Source organism: Bufo bufo, chromosome 9, assembly GCF_905171765.1.
Source record: "Bufo bufo chromosome 9, aBufBuf1.1, whole genome shotgun sequence".
Classification (NCBI taxonomy): Eukaryota; Metazoa; Chordata; class Amphibia; order Anura; family Bufonidae; genus Bufo; species Bufo bufo.
In genome coordinates, this window is record NC_053397.1 from 216,946,993 (window position 1) to 216,964,449 (window position 17,457).

At 45.0% G+C, this 17,457-nt stretch overlaps 1 protein-coding gene across 2 annotated transcripts in view; it reads right to left on the bottom strand.

Annotated features, from left to right (window-relative positions):
- Positions 1 to 17,457, bottom strand: part of PDE4B (phosphodiesterase 4B) — a 269,408-nt gene that overhangs the window by 119,829 nt on the left and 132,122 nt on the right. For both annotated transcript variants that reach the window (XM_040408435.1, XM_040408436.1), the window contains exons 2-4: positions 15,524 to 15,718; positions 9,225 to 9,261; positions 8,958 to 9,028 (exon numbers count right to left, since the gene is read on the bottom strand). In XM_040408435.1, the coding sequence (XP_040264369.1) occupies positions 8,958 to 9,028; positions 9,225 to 9,261; positions 15,524 to 15,718 (303 nt within the window). The remainder of the gene's footprint in view (positions 1 to 8,957; positions 9,029 to 9,224; positions 9,262 to 15,523; positions 15,719 to 17,457) is intronic.

The following is a 17,457-nucleotide window of genomic DNA, read 5'->3' on the forward strand; positions in this document are numbered from 1 at the left end:
TGTTTCATTATGGAATTCAGTTTATATAAGTGTACAGGAGCTCCCCCTGGTGTTTGCAGGCAGGCAGAATTATATCACTTGAAGGCTTTGTTCACCTTGGCAACCACATTTGTTATTGTCTCGATATCTTAAATGAAAAAGTGAAGCAACTTTGCAATAGGTCTTATTTGCTAGCTGGATTTATTTTTCCATCACTTACTATATCACATTATACACTGCTTGTATTCAGGGGTTACGACCACCCTGCAATGCAGCGGTGCTTGCACACTATAGAAAAAAGCACAGGCCTATGCACACAGCCTTTTCCTATAGTATGCGAACACGGCCACCGATTATGGATTGCAGGGTGGTCACGACCCCTGGAAACGAGCGGTGTATAATGTGATGGAAAAATGAATCCAGCCAGCAAAGGAGGCAATATGGACAATCACAATACAATAGTAAGTGCCTTATATTAACTTTGTCTACATGATAAATGCCATTTGCTGAAGTGAGACAAGCCCTTTAATTCAAAAATTTTAATAGTTTTGTTTCTACAGCGGGAGTGCAGACAATGAATCTCCATGGCAGCAGAGAGCGACAAAAAAACTGTGCAGTCTGATCCTGCAGTCATACCCCTTCTACAGTTGCAAAAAAAAGTATGTGAACCCTTTGGAATGATATGGATTTTTGTACAAATTGGTCATAAAATGTGATCTGATCTTCATCTAAGTCACAACAATAGACAATCACAGTCTGCTTAAACTAATAACACACAAAGAATTAAATGTTACCATGTTTTTATTGAACACATCATGTAAACATTCACAGTGCAGGTGGAGAAAGTATGTGAACCCCTAGACTAATGACATCTCCAAGAGCTAATTGGAGTGAGGTGTCAGCCAACTGGAGTCCTATCAATGAGATGAGATTGGAGGTGTTGGTTACAGCTGCCCTGCCCTATAAAAAACACACACCAGTTCTGGGTTTGCTTTTCACAAGAAGCATTGCCTGATGTGAATAATGCCTCGCACAAAGGAGCTCTCAGAAGACCTACGATTAAGAATTGTTGACTTGCATAAAGCTGGAAAGGGTTATAAAAGTATCTCCAAAAGCCTTGCTGTTCATCAGTCCACGGTAAGACAAATTGCCTATAAATGGAGAAAGTTCAGCACTGCTGCTACTCTCCCTAGGAGTGGCCGTCCTGTAAAGATGACTGCAAGAGCACAGCGCAGACTGCTCAATGAGGTGAAGAAGAATCCTAGAGTGTCAGCTAAAGACTTACAAAAGTCTCTGGCATATGCTAACATCCCTGTTAGCGAATCTACGATACGTAAAATACTAAACAAGAATGGATTTCATGGGAGGATACCACAGAGGAAGCCACTGCTGTCCCAAAAAAACATTGCTGCACGTTTACAGTTTGCACAAGAGCACCTGGATGTTCCACAGCAGTACTGGCAAAATATTCTGTGGACAGATGAAACCAAAGTTGAGTTTTTTGGAAGAAACACACAACACTATGTGTGGAGAAAAAGAGGCACAGCACACCAACATCAAAACCTCATCCCAACTGTGAAGTATGGTGGTGGGGGCATCATGGTTTGGGGCTGCTTTGCTGTGTCAGGGCCTGGACGGATTGCTATCATCAAATACGCCTTCTGGAGTGGCCCAGTCAGAGTCCTGACCTCAACCCGATTAAGATGCTGTGGCATGACCTCAAGAAAGCTATCACACCAGACATCCCAAGAATATTGCTGAACTGAAACAGTTCTATAAAGAGGAATGGTCAAGAATTACTCCTGACCGTTGTGCACGTCTGATCTGCAACTACAGGAAATGTTTGGCTGAAGTTATTGCTGCCAAAGGAGGTTCAACCAGTTATTAACCACTTCAGCCCCCATAGCTTAAACACCCTTAATGACCAGGCCACTTTTTACACTTCTGCACTACACTACTTTAACCGTTTATTGCTCGGTCATGCAACTTACCACCCAAATGAATTTTACCTCCTTTTCTTCTCACTAATAGAGCTTTCATTAGGTGGTATTTCATTGCTGCTGACATTTTTACTTTTTTTGTTATTAATCGAAATTTAATGATTTTTTTGCAAAAAAATGACATTTTTCACTTTCAGTTGTAAAATTTTGCAAAAAAACACGACATCCATATATAAATTTTTCTCTAAATTTATTGTTCTACATGTCTTTGATAAAAAAAAATGTTTGGGTAAAAGTTATAGCGTTTACAAACTATGGTACAAAAATGTGAATTTCTGCTTTTTGAAGCAGCTCTGACTTTCTGAGCACCTGTCATGTTTCCTGAGGTTCTACAATGCCCAGACAGTAGAAAAACCCCACAAATGACCCCATTTCGGAAAGTAGACACCCAAGGTATTCGCTGATGGGCATAGTGAGTTCATAGAATTTATTTTTTGTCACAAGTTAGCAGAAAATGATGATTTTTATTTATTTTTATTTATTTTTTCCTTAAAAGGCCCGTATTCCACTAACTTGTGACAAAAAATAAAAAGTTCCATGAACTCACTATGCCCATCACGAAATACCTGGGGGTGTCTTCTTTACAAAATGGGGTCACTTGTGGGGTAGTTATACTGCCCTGGCATTCTAGGGGCCCTAATGTGTGGTAAGTAGTTTGAAATCAAAATCTGTAAAAAATGGCCGGTGAAATCCGAAAGGTGCTCTTTGGAATGTGGGCCCCTTTGCCCACCTAGGCTGCAAAAAAGCGTCACACATCTGGTATCACCGTACTCAGGAGAAGTTGGGCAATGTGTTTTGGGGTATCATTTTACATATACCCATGCTGGGTGAGATAAATATCGGTCAAATGCCAACTTTGTATAAAAAAAATGGGAAAAGTTGTCTTTTGCCAAGATATTTCTCTCACCCAGCATGGGTATATGTAAAAAGACACCCCAAAACACATTGCCCAACTTCTCCTGAGTACGGTGATACCAGATGTGTGACACTTTTTTGCAGCCTAGGTGGGCAAAGGGGCCCACATTCCAAAGAGCACCTTTAGCATTTCACCGGCTATTTTTTACAGATTTTGATTTCAAACCACTTCTCACGCATTCGGGCTCCTAAAATGCCAGGGCAGTATAACTACCCCACAAGTGACCCCATTTTGGAAAGAAGACCCCCCAAGGTATTTCGTGATGGGCATAGTGAGTTCATGGAAGTTTTTATTTTTTGTCACAAGTTAGTGGAATATGAGACTTTGTAAAAAAAAAAAAAAAAAAATCATTTTCCGCTAACTTGTGACAAAAAATAAAAAATTCTAGGAACTCGCCATGCCCCTCACGGAATACCTTGGGGTGTCTTCTTTCCAAAATGGGGTCACTTGTGGGGTAGTTATACTGCCCTGGCATTCTAGGGGCCCTAATGTGTGGTAAGTAGGTAAATGACCTGTGAAATCCTAAAGGTGCTCTTTGGAATGTGGGCCCCTTTGCCCACCTAGGCTGCAAAAAAGTGTCACACATGTGGTATTGCCGTACTCAGGAGAAGTTGGGCAATGTGTTTTGGGTGTCTTTTTACATACACTCATGCTGGGTGAGAGAAATATCTCGGCAAAAGACAACTTTTCCCATTTTTTATACAAAGTTGGCATTTGACCAAGATATTTATCTCACCCAGCATGGGTATATGTAAAATGACACCCCAAAACACATTGCCTAACTTCTCCTGAGTACTGCGATACCACATGTGTGACACTTTTTTGCAGCCTAGATGCGCTAAGGGGCCCACATTCCTTTTATGAGGGCATTTTTAGACATTTGGATCCCAGACTTCTTCTCACGCTTTAGAGCCCCTAAAATGCCAGGGCAGTATAAATACCCCACATGTGACCCCATTTTAGAAAGAAGACACCCCAAGGTATTCAATGAGGGGCATGACGAGTTCATAGAATTTTTTATTTTTTTTTGCACAAGTTAGGCCTCTTTCACACTTGCGTTGTCCGGATCCGGCGTGTACTCCACTTGCCGGAATTACACTCCGGATCCGGAAAAACGCAAGTGTACTGAAAGCATTTGAAGACAGAACCGTCTTCCAAATGCGTTCAGTGTTACTATGGCACCCAGGACGCTATTAAAGTCCTGGTTGCCATAGTAGTAGTGGGGAGCGGGGGAGCAGTGTACTTACCTTCCGTGCGGCTCCCGGGGCGATCCAGAATGACGTCAGAGCGCCCCATGCGCATGGATGACGTGATCCATGTGATCACGTGATCCATGCGCTTGGGGCGCCCTGACGTCACTCTGGAGCGCCCGGGGAGCCGCACGGAAGGTAAGTATGCTGCTCCCCTGCTCCCCGCTACACTTTACCATGGCTGCCAGGACTTTAGCGTCCCGGCAGCCATGGTAACCACTCTAAAAAAGCTAAATGTCGGATGCGGAAATGCGCCGAAACGACGTTTAGCTTAAGGCCGGATCCGGATCAATGCCTTTCAATGGGCATTAATTCCGGATCCGGCCTTGCGGCAAGTGTTCCGGATTTTTGGCCGGAGCAAAAAGCGCAGCATGCTGCGGTATTTTCTCCGGCCAAAAAACGTTCCGTTCCGGAACTGAAGACATCCTGATGCATCCTGAACGGATTTCTCTCCATTCAGAATGCATTAGGATAATCCTGATCAGGATTCTTCCGGCATAGAGCCCCGACGACGGAACTCTATGCCGGAACACAACAACGCAGGTGTGAAAGAGCCCTTAGCGGAAATTGATTTTTTTTTGTTTTTTCTCACAAAGTCTCCCTTTCCGCTAACTTGGGACAAAAATTTCAATCTTTCATGGACTCAATATGCCCCTCACGGAATACCTTGGGGTGTCTTCTTTCCGAAATGGGGTCACATGTGGGGTATTTATACTGCCCTGGCATTTTAGGGGCCCTAAAGCGTGAGAAGAAGTCTGGAATATAAATGTCTAAAAATGTTTACGCATTTGGATTCCGTGAGGGGTATGGTGAGTTCATGTGAGATTTTATTTTTTGACCCAAGTTAGTGGAATATGAGACTTTGTAAGAAAAAAAAAAACAATTTCCGCTAACTTGGGACAAAAAAATGTCTGAATGAAGCCTTACAGGGGGGGTGATCAATGACAGGGGGGTGATCAGGGAGTCTATATGGGGTGATCACCCCCCTGTCATTGATCACCCCCCTATAAGGCTCCATTCAGATGTCCGTTTGTGTTTTGCGGATCCGATCCATGTATCCATGTAAACATACGGACGTCTCAATGGAGCCTTACAGGGGGGGTGATCAATGACAGGGGGGTGATCAGGGAGTCTATATGGGGTGATCACCCCCCTGTAAGGCTCCATTCAGACGTCCGTATGTGTTTTGCGGATCCGATCCGTGGATCCGTAAAAAACCTACGGACGTCTGAATGGAGCCTTACAAGGGGGTGATCAATGACAGGGGGGTGATCAGGGAGTCTATATGGGGTGATCAGGGGTGAATAAGGGGTTAATAAGTGACAGGGGGGGTGTAGTGTAGTGGTGCTTGGTGCAACATATTACTGAGCTGCCTGTGTCCTCTGGTGGTCGATCCAAACAAAGGGGACCACCAGAGGACCAGGTAGCAGGTATATTAGACGCTGTTATCAAAACAGCGTCTAATTTACCTGTTAGGGGTTAAAAAAAATCGCATCTCCAGCCTGCCAGCGAATGATCGCCGCTGGCAGGGTGGAGATCCACTCGCTTACCTTCCGATCCTGTGAACGCGCGCGCCTGTGTGCGTGCGTTCACAGGAAATCTTGCGTCTCGCGAGAGGACGCGTATATGCGTGACTGTGCGCATGGCTGCCACCTCCGGAACGCGATCCTGCGTTAGGCGGTCCGGAGGCGGTTAAATCCAAGGGTTCACATACTTCTTCCACCTGCACTGTGAATGTTTACATGGTGTGTTCAATAAAAACATGGTAACATTTAATTCTTTGTGTGTTATTAGTTTAAGAAAACTGTGATTGTCTATTGTTGTGACTTAGATGAAGATCAGATCACATTTTAGGACCAATTTGTGCAGAAATCCATATCACTCCAAAGGGTTCACATACTTTTTCTTGCAGCTGTATTTGTCCCGTACTTTACATTTGGTAAGTGAGCAGGAACTCACTAATAGAAGGACATATGACTGCAGGATCAGACTACATGTTTGTTGTCTGTTACCTTGGAGACATATAAGTCTGTAGAGGAACTGTATAAACAAAGTGGTAGGAAAATTTGTAATTACAACTTAGGGTACTTTCACACTAGCGGCATGACGGATCCGTCAGGCTGTTCACCCTGTCGGATCCGTCCTGCCGCTATTTCGCGTGCAGCCGGACCGCCGCTCTGTCTCCATTGACTATAATGGGGACGGGGCAGGGCTCCGGCACAGCACGGCAGTGCGCGGTGAGAGGCTGCCAGACTAAAAAGTCGGACATGCAGTACTTTTAGTCCGGCGGCCTCTCGCCGTGCACTGCCATGCTGCGCCGGAGCTCCGCCCCCGTCCCCATTATAGTCAATGGGGATTTAGCGGCGGTCCGGTGGCACGCGAAATAGCGGCAGGACGGATCCGACAGGGTGAAAAGCCTGTCGGATCCGTCCTGCCGCTAGTGTAAAAGTACCCTTAGGCTACTTTCACACTAGCGTTTTCAATTCCGCTATTGATTTCCGTCATAGGATCTCAATAGCGGAAGAAAACGCTACAGTTTTGTCCCCATTTATTGTCAATGGGGACAAAACTGAACGAAACGAAATGCACCAAAATGCATTCCGTTCCGTTTGGTTGCGCTCCCATCGCGAACAGAATAACGCTGCAAGAAGTGTTTTTCTGTCCGTGATGTGGTGCGGAGCAAGACGGATCCGTCCTGACACACAATGTAAGTCAATGGGGACGCATCCGTTTTCTCTGACACAATAGAAAACTGATCCGTGCCCCATTGACTTTCAATGGTGTTCAAGACGGATGCGTCATGGCTGTAGAAGACATAATACAACCGGATCCGTTCATGACGGATGCATGTGGTTGTATTATTGTAACGGAAGTGTTTTTGCAGATCCATGACGGATCCGCATAAAACGTGGAAAGTAGCCTTATTGCAAAGTTTCTTCATTTCTCTGTGGACATGTCCTTTAACTCTGTATATGTGGGGGGGGGGGGGGGGGGGGGGATTTGGAGCACCATGTCAGAAAAACGAAGATCTGGCCTCTATAAGGATGTCTCTAAAAAAGTGTGCATGGTTGCGTGGGGTTTTAAAACGCATTAGATTTATTAATCGTATGCACCAGTCATTTAGTGCAAAATATTACTCCAGCCGTGAGGTGGTGTAAGGAAGAGAAAACATATCTAGCAAGTTGCGCCAAATATATCAGCGTGCGCGACAGTGATGAATTTGGCGCAGTTTCTGCCTGTCTGGTCTAGTTCTATCCTGTCTACCTTTAGGACAGAATTAGTAAATCTCCCCCATGATGTATAAGGCTGGTTACTAACTTTGTAGGAGTACTGAGAATCTAAGTTTCTTGCAGATTGGCCTACAGAATACATGGATGAGGCCTGAATTCTGCCTGCGAAGCAGCATTTATAATACATACCGTGTCCGCTCATGTGCTGGGACTGGGAATGTAATCTAAATGGAGCAATACAGATACCTGAAGTGTATTAGGGAATTGCGGTTTATGCCATTACCCAAATAGAAAAAAATGGACGCTTTCTTCACTGATATTACTAGAAATGACTGGGCCCCACAGCAAATTTTTGAACCGGTTCCCCTTCCTTTAGCAACTTCTTCCCAACCCCGTCCTCTCATGCAACCTCCGCTCCCGGGGCCACTCAAGATTGCTGTCTCAGACCAGGCCCGGCAGACGCTCCGTCCGTTTCCAATGTATATACTGTATGTCACGTCACTGTGTCACTATACATAATGTCATTGTATAATACTGTTGAGGGGGCCCTAGCAATAAAACCTTTTATGCCTCCTCCTGTGTGGGCCCCTTCTGAGTTCGGGCCCCCTAGCACCTGCTTCCACTACAGCTACACAGAGGTGAGCTGTACTATCGGGCACAACCATGTGGCATGAAAGCAGCCATGTTTTCTAATTCTATACAAATCTTTATTACATACGGCCTGACACCAAAGTATCAGAAATGCCCCTCTGTTTGGAATGCTTAATCACCGGAGGTTCAGGGGTTGTATAGTTTTGGAAGTCAATGAAGGATATCAGCTCCTGTACTTCAGCTGATCAGCAGGTGATCACTTTTTGGTGGATTTCCCCTTGATGGAGGGAATTGAAATCCTTATTTGTAATTTTCCACTGTAGCAGCACTGATCCTGTAAGCGTGTGGTGCCAGGCACTTATACTGGAGCACAGCAGAGCCGCCATATGCCAATGAACTGGAGTCTGATTATTATGTCCGGCTCTGCAATGTCTGGGACCTCACACAGCGCCATCTAGTGGACAGATTGTATCACTACCCAACTAAATCCCAATGACAGAAAGTAATGTGGCTGTCCGCTACGGTACAACTGTATATTATTATTAATATCTAAAGCTAGAACATGTTGTAGAATGACACCAAATAATGCATGCAGATATATGGACAAGCCATATACAAAATGACGTGTTATCGGATGTATTCAACTTCTGGTCTTTTGAGATTGCCTTGCAGTTCTATGCTTCATTACAATAATTAAGAAAAAAGCAAAGTGTGCGTGGGACTTGTCTAATCTCATACACTTTGCTGGCACGGTATTACGCTGCATTTTTTCCGCACGTAATCTGCATCGTGTGCACGCAACCTAACAAGTCCATCAGCTGTGTGAGCAGGACCAGTTCCAGGTGTTTTATGTTTTCTCAAGAACGTTTCCATTCACTGACAGCAAACAGAGACAAGTGAGACACAAAAACACTTTTAACACCCTTGACCCTTACTACAGCCGAGGCTGAACGTGCACTTTTGAGTGGACTTTATCATTTTTCTCACTTACTTGTTTGGAGCTCCTTGAAGATTGGTTAATAATGTGAAGTTATTCCTGACGCTGCGCAGACTGGCCAGCACCTGCAAGGGAGGCGGAGGAGCGTCAGTCGGGGCAGGAAAACAATGGCGGCCATAGTAGCCAGTAATCAGATCACTGGTTTCTTGTTCTTGTGTAACTTGCAAAATGAGAGCTGTTTTTTTTCTTTGCTATTGTACTGATATATCCAAAAGTAGGAGTAGCGGATCATAGATAATGAGACAGAAGAAGAACACGTACCTGGGCGAATGGAGTCACAATCAAGTCATCCCCGTGCCTGAAAGAGCAAAACAACAGGTCAGAAAATATTACAGCGATGGAGAACTGTGAACAACATGGACGGTGAGCAAGAAGAGACAAGACGGAGGGAGAAAGACAGTGGTATACAGAAAAGACAAGATGGAGGGAGGAGCAGAGCGTTATACAGAAGAGACAAGATGGAGGGAGGAGCAGAGCGTTATACAGAAGAGACAAGATGGAGGGAGGAGCAGAGCGTTATACTGAAGAGACAAGATGGAGGGAGGAGGAGAGAGTTATAATGAAGAGACAAGATGGAGAGAGGAGCAGAGCGTTATACAGAAGAGACAAGATGGAGGGAGGAGGAGAGCGTTATACAGAAGAGACAAGATGGAGGGAGGAGGAGAGAGTTATACTGAAGATACAAGATGGAGGGAGGAGCAGAGCGTTATACTGAATAGACAAGATGGAGGGAGGAGCAGAGCGTTATACTGAATAGACAAGATGGAGGGAGGAGCAGAGCGTTATACAGAAGAGACAAGATGGAGGGAGGAGGAGAGCGTTATACAGAAGAGACAAGATGGAGGGAGGAGCAGAGCGTTATACTGAAGAGACAAGATGGAGGGAGGAGGAGAGAGTTATAATGAAGAGACAAGATGGAGAGAGGAGCAGAGCGTTATACAGAAGAGACAAGATGGAGGGAGGAGGAGAGCGTTATACAGAAGAGACAAGATGGAGGGAGGAGGAGAGAGTTATACTGAAGATACAAGATAGAGGGAGGAGCAGAGCGTTATACTGAATAGACAAGATGGAGGGAGGAGCAGAGCGTTATACAGAAGAGACAAGATGGAGGGAGGAGGAGAGCGTTATAATGAAGAGACAAGATGGAGGGAGGAGGAGAGCATTATAATGAAGAGACAAGATGGAGGAAGGAGGAAAGCATTATACTGAAGAGACAAGATGGAGGGAGGAGGAGAGCGTTATAATGAAGAGACAAGATGGAGGGAGGAGCAGAGCGTTATACTGAAGAGACAAGATGGAGGGAGGAGCAGAGCGTTATACAGAAGAGACAAGATGGAGGGAGGAGCAGAGCGTTATACTGAAGAGACAAGATGGAGAGAGGAGCAGAGCGTTATACAGAAGAGACAAGATGGAGGGAGGAGGAGAGCGTTATACAGAAGAGACAAGATGGAGGGAGGAGGAGAGAGTTATACTGAAGATACAAGATGGAGGGAGGAGCAGAGCGTTATACTGAATAGACAAGATGGAGGGAGGAGCAGAGCGTTATACAGAAGAGACAAGATGGAGGGAGGAGGAGAGCGTTATACAGAAGAGACAAGATGGAGGGAGGAGCAGAGCGTTATACAGAAGAGACAAGATGGAGGGAGGAGGAGAGAGTTATACAGAAGAGACAAGATGGAGGGAGGAGCAGAGCGTTATACTGAATAGACAAGATGGAGGGAGGATGAGAGCGTTATACTGAAGAGACAAGATGGAGGGAGGAGCAGAGCGTTATACAGAAGAGACAAGATGGAGGGAGGAGGAGAGCGTTATACAGAAGAGACAAGATGGAGGGAGGAGCAGAGCGTTATACAGAAGAGACAAGATGGAGGGAGGAGGAGAGAGTTATACTGAAGATACAAGATGGAGGGAGGAGCAGAGCGTTATACAGAAGAGACAAGATGGAGGGAGGAGCAGAGCGTTATACTGAAGAGACAAGATGGAGGGAGGAGGAGAGAGTTATACTGAATAGACAAGATGGAGGGAGGAGCAGAGCGTTATACTGAATAGACAAGATGGAGGGAGGAGCAGAGCGTTATACTGAAGAGACAAGATGGAGGGAGGAGGAGAGAGTTATACTGAAGAGACAAGATGGAGGGAGGAGCAGAGCGTTATACTGAATAGACAAGATGGAGGGAGGAGCAGAGCGTTATACTGAAGAGACAAGATGGAGGGAGGAGGAGAGAGTTATACTGAAGATACAAGATGGAGGGAGGAGCAGAGCGTTATACAGAAGAGACAAGATGGAGGGAGGAGGAGAGCGTTATACAGAAGAGACAAGATGGAGGGAGGAGCAGAGCGTTATACTGAAGAGACAAGATGGAGGGAGGAGCAGAGCGTTATACAGAAGAGACAAGATGGAGGGAGGAGCAGAGCGTTATACAGAAGAGACAAGATGGAGGGAGGAGGAGAGAGTTATACTGAAGATACAAGATGGAGGGAGGAGCAGAGCGTTATACTGAAGAGACAAGATGGAGGGAGGAGCAGAGCGTTATACTGAATAGACAAGATGGAGGGAGGAGCAGAGTGTTATACAGAAGAGACAAGATGGAGGGAGGAGCAGAGCGTTATACAGAAGAGACAAGATGGAGGGAGGAGCAGAGCGTTATACAGAAGAGACAAGATGGAGGGAGGAGCAGAGCGTTATACTGAAGATACAAGATGGAGGGAGGAGGAGAGCGTTATACAGAAGAGACAAGATGGAGGGAGGAGGAGAGAGTTATACTGAAGATACAAGATGGAGGGAGGAGCAGAGCGTTATACTGAATAGACAAGATGGAGGGAGGAGCAGAGCGTTATACTGAAGAGACAAGATGGAGGGAGGAGGAGAGCGTTATACTGAAGAGACAAGATGGAGGGAGGAGGAGAGCGTTATAATGAAGAGACAAGATGAAGGGAGGAGGAGAGCGTTATACAGAAGAGACAAGATGGAGGGAGGAGGAGAGCGTTATACTGAAGAGACAAGATGGAAGGAGGAGGAGAGCGTTATACTAAGAGACAAGATGGAGGGAGGAGGAGAGCGTTATACTGAAGAGACAAGATAGAGGGAGGAGGAGAGAGTTATACTGAAGATACAAGATGGAGGGAGGAGCAGAGCGTTATACTGAATAGACAAGATGGAGGGAGGAGCAGAGCGTTATACAGAAGAGACAAGATGGAGGGAGGAGGAGAGAGTTATACTGAAGATACAAGATGGAGGGAGGAGCAGAGCGTTATACTGAATAGACAAGATGGAGGGAGGATGAGAGCGTTATACTGAAGAGACAAGATGGAGGGAGGAGGAGAGAGTTATACTGAAGATACAAGATGGAGGGAGGAGCAGAGCGTTATACAGAAGAGACAAGATGGAGGGAGGAGGAGAGCGTTATACAGAAGAGACAAGATGGAGGGAGGAGCAGAGCGTTATACAGAAGAGACAAGATGGAGGGAGGAGGAGAGCGTTATACAGAAGAGACAAGATGGAGGGAGGAGGAGAGCGTTATACAGAAGAGACAAGATGGAGGGAGGAGGAGAGCGTTATACTGAAGATACTAAATGGAGGGAGGAGCAGAGCGTTATACAGAAGAGACAAGATGGAGGGAGGAGGAGAGCGTTATACAGAAGAGACAAGATGGAGGGAGGAGCAGAGCGTTATACAGAAGAGACAAGATGGAGGGAGGAGGAGAGCGTTATACAGAAGAGACAAGATGGAGGGAGGAGGAGAGCGTTATACTGAAGATACTAAATGGAGGGATTGACAATATTCAAGTTGCTCGGCGCTCGTTAAAAGGACTTTCACATGGCCCGATGCAAAATGACTGTTGGCGGTTCCTCCCCTGATCACATGGTTCGATGTGCTGCCCAAAAATGACAATTTTAGGTGCTGCATGAAAGACGTGATCACCCGATAAAGGGGCGTTTGCACTTTTGTGTTTGGACCATCCCAGAACTACAGGGTGGGCCATTTATATGGATACACCCTAATAAAATGGGAATGGCTGGTGATATTAACTTCCTGTTTGTGGCACATTAGTATATGTGAGGGGGGAAACTTTTCAAGATGGGTGGTGACCATGGCGGCCATTTTGAAGTCGGCCGTTTTGAATCCAACTTTTTTTTTTCAATAGGAAGAGGGTCATGTGACACATCAAACTTATTGGGAATTTCACAAGAAAAACAATGGTGTGCTTGGTTTTAACGTAACTTTATTCTTTCATGAGTTATTTACAAGTTTCTGACCACTTATAAAATGTGTTCAATGTGCTGCCCATTGTGTTGGATTGTCAATGCAACCCTCTTCTCCCACTCTTCACACACTGATAACAACACCGCAGGAGAAATGCTAGCACAGGCTTCCAGTATCCGTAGTTTCAGGTGCTGCATATCTTGTATCTTCACAGATAGTGAAGATACAAAGATAGTGGGGCCATTCTTCATCAATGGAAACCTCAAGGCCACTGGATATGTGAAATTGCTACATGATGATGTGTTTCCCTCTTTATGCACTGAAGCTGGCACGTTCCCTGAGTTTTTCCAGCAAGATGGTGCACCACCACATTATGGGTGTCAGGTCCGAGCATTCCTAGGTGAACAGTTTCCTGGAAAGTGGATTGGTCGTCGTGGGCCAGTTGAATGGCCCCCAAGGTCTCCCGATCTGACCCCCTTAGACTTTTATCTTTGGGGTCATCTGAAGGCAATCGTCTATGCTGTGAAGATACAAGATAGGCAGCACCTGAAACTACGGATACTGGAAGCCTGTGCTAGCATTTCTCCTGTGGTGTTGCTATCTGTGTGAAGAGTGGGAGAAGAGGGTTGCATTGACAATCCAACACAATGGGCAGCACATTGAACACATTTTGTAAGTGGTCAGAAACTTGTAAATAACTCATGAAAGAATAAAGTTACGTTAAAACCAAGCACACCGTTGTTTTTCTTCCCAATAAGTTTGATGTGTCACATGACCCTCTTCCTATTGAAAAAACAAAAGTTGGATTCAAAATGGCCGACTTCAAAATGGCCGCCATGGTCACCACCCATCTTGAAAAGTTTCCCCCCTCACATATACTAATGTGCCACAAACAGGAAGTTAATATCACCAACTGTTCCCATTTTATTAAGGTGTATCCATATAAATGGCCCACCCTGTACATCTCCCACAATGCAATTACCCATCCAAGACACCAGCCAAGTAGCTGACCCCCACTGTACCCTCTGTGTTGGTGTTTTCCCTCCCACATCTTCCATTTTGTTTTTTAGCTGCCCAGTCCACCTCCTTGTCTCCAGACAGCTGTCAATCACTGCTCAGCTCCTCCTGCTCTATAACACGCTGCCTGCAGATTACATGGTGACGGGTTCCCTTTATATATAATCTGCTCAGCTCCTCCTGCTCTATAACACGCTGCCTGCAGATTACACGGTGACAGGTTCTCTATATATATAATCTGCTCAGCTCCTCCTGCTCTATAACACACTGCCTGCAGATTACATGGTGACGGGTTCTCTTTATATATAATCTGCTCAGCTCCTCCTGCTCTATAACACGCTGCCTGCAGATTACATGGTGACGGGTTCCCTTTATATATAATCTGCTCAGCTCCTCCTGCTCTATAACACGCTGCCTGCAGATTACACGGTGACAGGTTCTCTATATATATAATCTGCTCAGCTCCTCCTGCTCTATAACACGCTGCCTGCAGATTACATGGTGACAGGTTCTCTTTATATATAATCTGCTCAGCTCCTCCTGCTCTATAACACGCTGCCTGCAGATTACATGGTGACAGGTTCCCTTTATATATAATCTGCTCAGCTCCTCCTGCTCTATAACACGCTGCCTGCAGATTACATGGTGACGGGTTCCCTTTATATATAATCTACTCAGCTCCTCCTGCTCTATAACACGCTGTCTGCAGATTACATGGTGACAGGTTCTCTTTATATATAATCTGCTCAGCTCCTCCTGCTCAATAACACGCTGCCTGCAGATTACATGGTGACGGGTTCTCTTTATATATAATCTGCTCAGCTCCTCCTGCTCTATAACACGCTGCCTGCAGATTACACGATGACAGGTTCTCTTTATATATAATCTGCTCAGCTCCTCCTGCTCAATAACACGCTGCCTGCAGATTACATGGTGACGGGTTCTCTTTATATATAATCTGCTCAGCTCCTCCTGCTCTATAACACGCTGCCTGCAGATTACACGATGACAGGTTCTCTTTATATATAATCTGCTCAGCTCCTCCTGCTCTATAACACGCTGCCTGCAGATTACACGGTGACAGGTTCTCTTTATATATAATCTGCTCAGCTCCTCCTGCTCTATAATACTCTGCCTGCAGCTCAGACACCAAGTTCTATGTGACAGGTTCCCTTTAAGACTATGGTACTAAAACAATATGGAAGATTTGCTTCTCAGGTGCTCCAGCCAAAACCCTTGTGTTATGGTGATCATAGGGAAAATGGTCAGTGGTGAAACTAATTAGGACCCTGCCTTGACGAGCATCAGCAGTGACTGCAAGGAATCCATCTTGACTTACTGCTCACTTGCAGCTGAGGAGTTCCTGGACATAGTCTTTGGTGATAGGTCATAATCGCTGTCTGACCGGTACAGGAAGGATTCCCGCCGCTGGTTGTGATTCGGAAAGTTTGCGTGAAGAACGAGTCCTGAGCCTGGGCTGGTTTGGGGGTCCAAGGGGCTACGTCCTGCAGCTGGGCCATTTTCAACATCAAAACTGCAAAAAAACAAAACAAAAAAACAACAAGACATAAATGGTAGTTCTATAACCCTAGAGCAAACATGGAATATTTCATACACAGAAATGAGGGGCATGTGAATCCTGATCTAACATTGTGGTATGATTTCATATACTAGCTCCCTCTAGTGGTCCATTGTGGTCATTTCTGTTTGTTGAGCTCTATATCGCCACCTAATGGATCTATTTGGAAATGTACATATTTTAAGTGCTCAATATGACCACCCAGTTGTCTTGAGAGGCATTTCATCCAGGTGTTGCGCATCAGAATTATTTTTATTTTTTTTGTGAATTTTGCTTAGAGTATCTGGAGTCCTATAGTAAAACTACAGTCATACATCCTGACGGCATCAGTGAAGATTTGTTGAAGAATATAAGGCGTTGTTCCTGGCACTGATTACATGCCCATGCCTACCAGATCGTACTGATGATGTGTCTGCGCAATGATGACAAAAAAATAGGATCCAAATAAAAATAGTAAAATTCCAGTTCTACTATAGGAACATGTATATTGGTGGTGTACCTTTTCCATGGAGCCAAACCCTCCATGGGTCCGCAGCCGAGCCGCAAAAAATGTCGTGTGAATGAGCCCTCACACTGAAGTGCAAAAGAAGATTACTGCATCTACGCTCCCACTCTAAAAGCTTTATAATAGACTATATTCAAGTGAATGGCTGAAGCTGCATTCACACTACAGTGAAGAAAACACAAATAAACTGTCCGTTTTTCACTTTCATTTCATTTTGCATCTGTGTGTGCATCTATTTTCTCTCTGTCTATTCTTTTTTAACGGCCGTTAAAAACAGCCATTAAAAATGGATGCATTTCATAGGCTTTTTTGTTTTGTTTTAACATTCCAACCCCTGCAGTATCGTCAGTATATATAATGCTCCCATAGTGCCCCTTGGACATTCAATGCCCCCCTTAGTACTGCCCAGTATAAGCAATACCTCCCTTACTTCCCTGCAGTAAAAGTAATGCCCCCGTTAGTGCTTGCAGTATAAGCAATGCCCCCCAGTATATGTAATTTCCCCTTAGTGCCCCCTGGACATCCAGTGGTCCCCAGAGTGCCTCCCAATACCAGTGATCATATATCGCACTGGGAGCACTGGTCTTGCTGCTTCCAGTGAGGAGTGAGCATTACCTTGTGTGCAAGTGGAAGAGCCGAGTATTATATATTTTTTATTTTAACCCCTGAAAGTACCTTTTTTTTAAAAAAAAACAGCGTACCTATTTTGGTCGTTAGGCGGGTCCACTGATTTCTGGCCATGAAAATGGACAAAAATAGAACATGTCCTATTTTTTTGACCACTGCTGTTAAAAACCAGCCAGGTGAATATCCTTTTAGACTGCAATGTTTCTAAAAAATGGCCAAGTGACGACCATTAATCACTGTCGTGTGAATGAGCCCTATGAATGTGTATCATCATTTACCATTATACTATCCCTCGGTTGCCACAAGAGGGCGCTTGTGCCTTACAAGTAAAATCCTGCCTGAAATAGAGAGGAGCCACAGCAGGAGATTCCGACTAAAGAAGCCTCCAAGGAAAATCCATCATACAGAGAATTTACTGCTGGGACGTATTTGCTTGCATGAATTCCGCATTAAAAAAACGCACATAAATCTGCACTATTTGCACTAAGGTTCCGAATCGCACAAACAATTGACATGCTGGTGATTAAAAAATCTGCACGGCCGCTCAATTTCTGTGCATAAA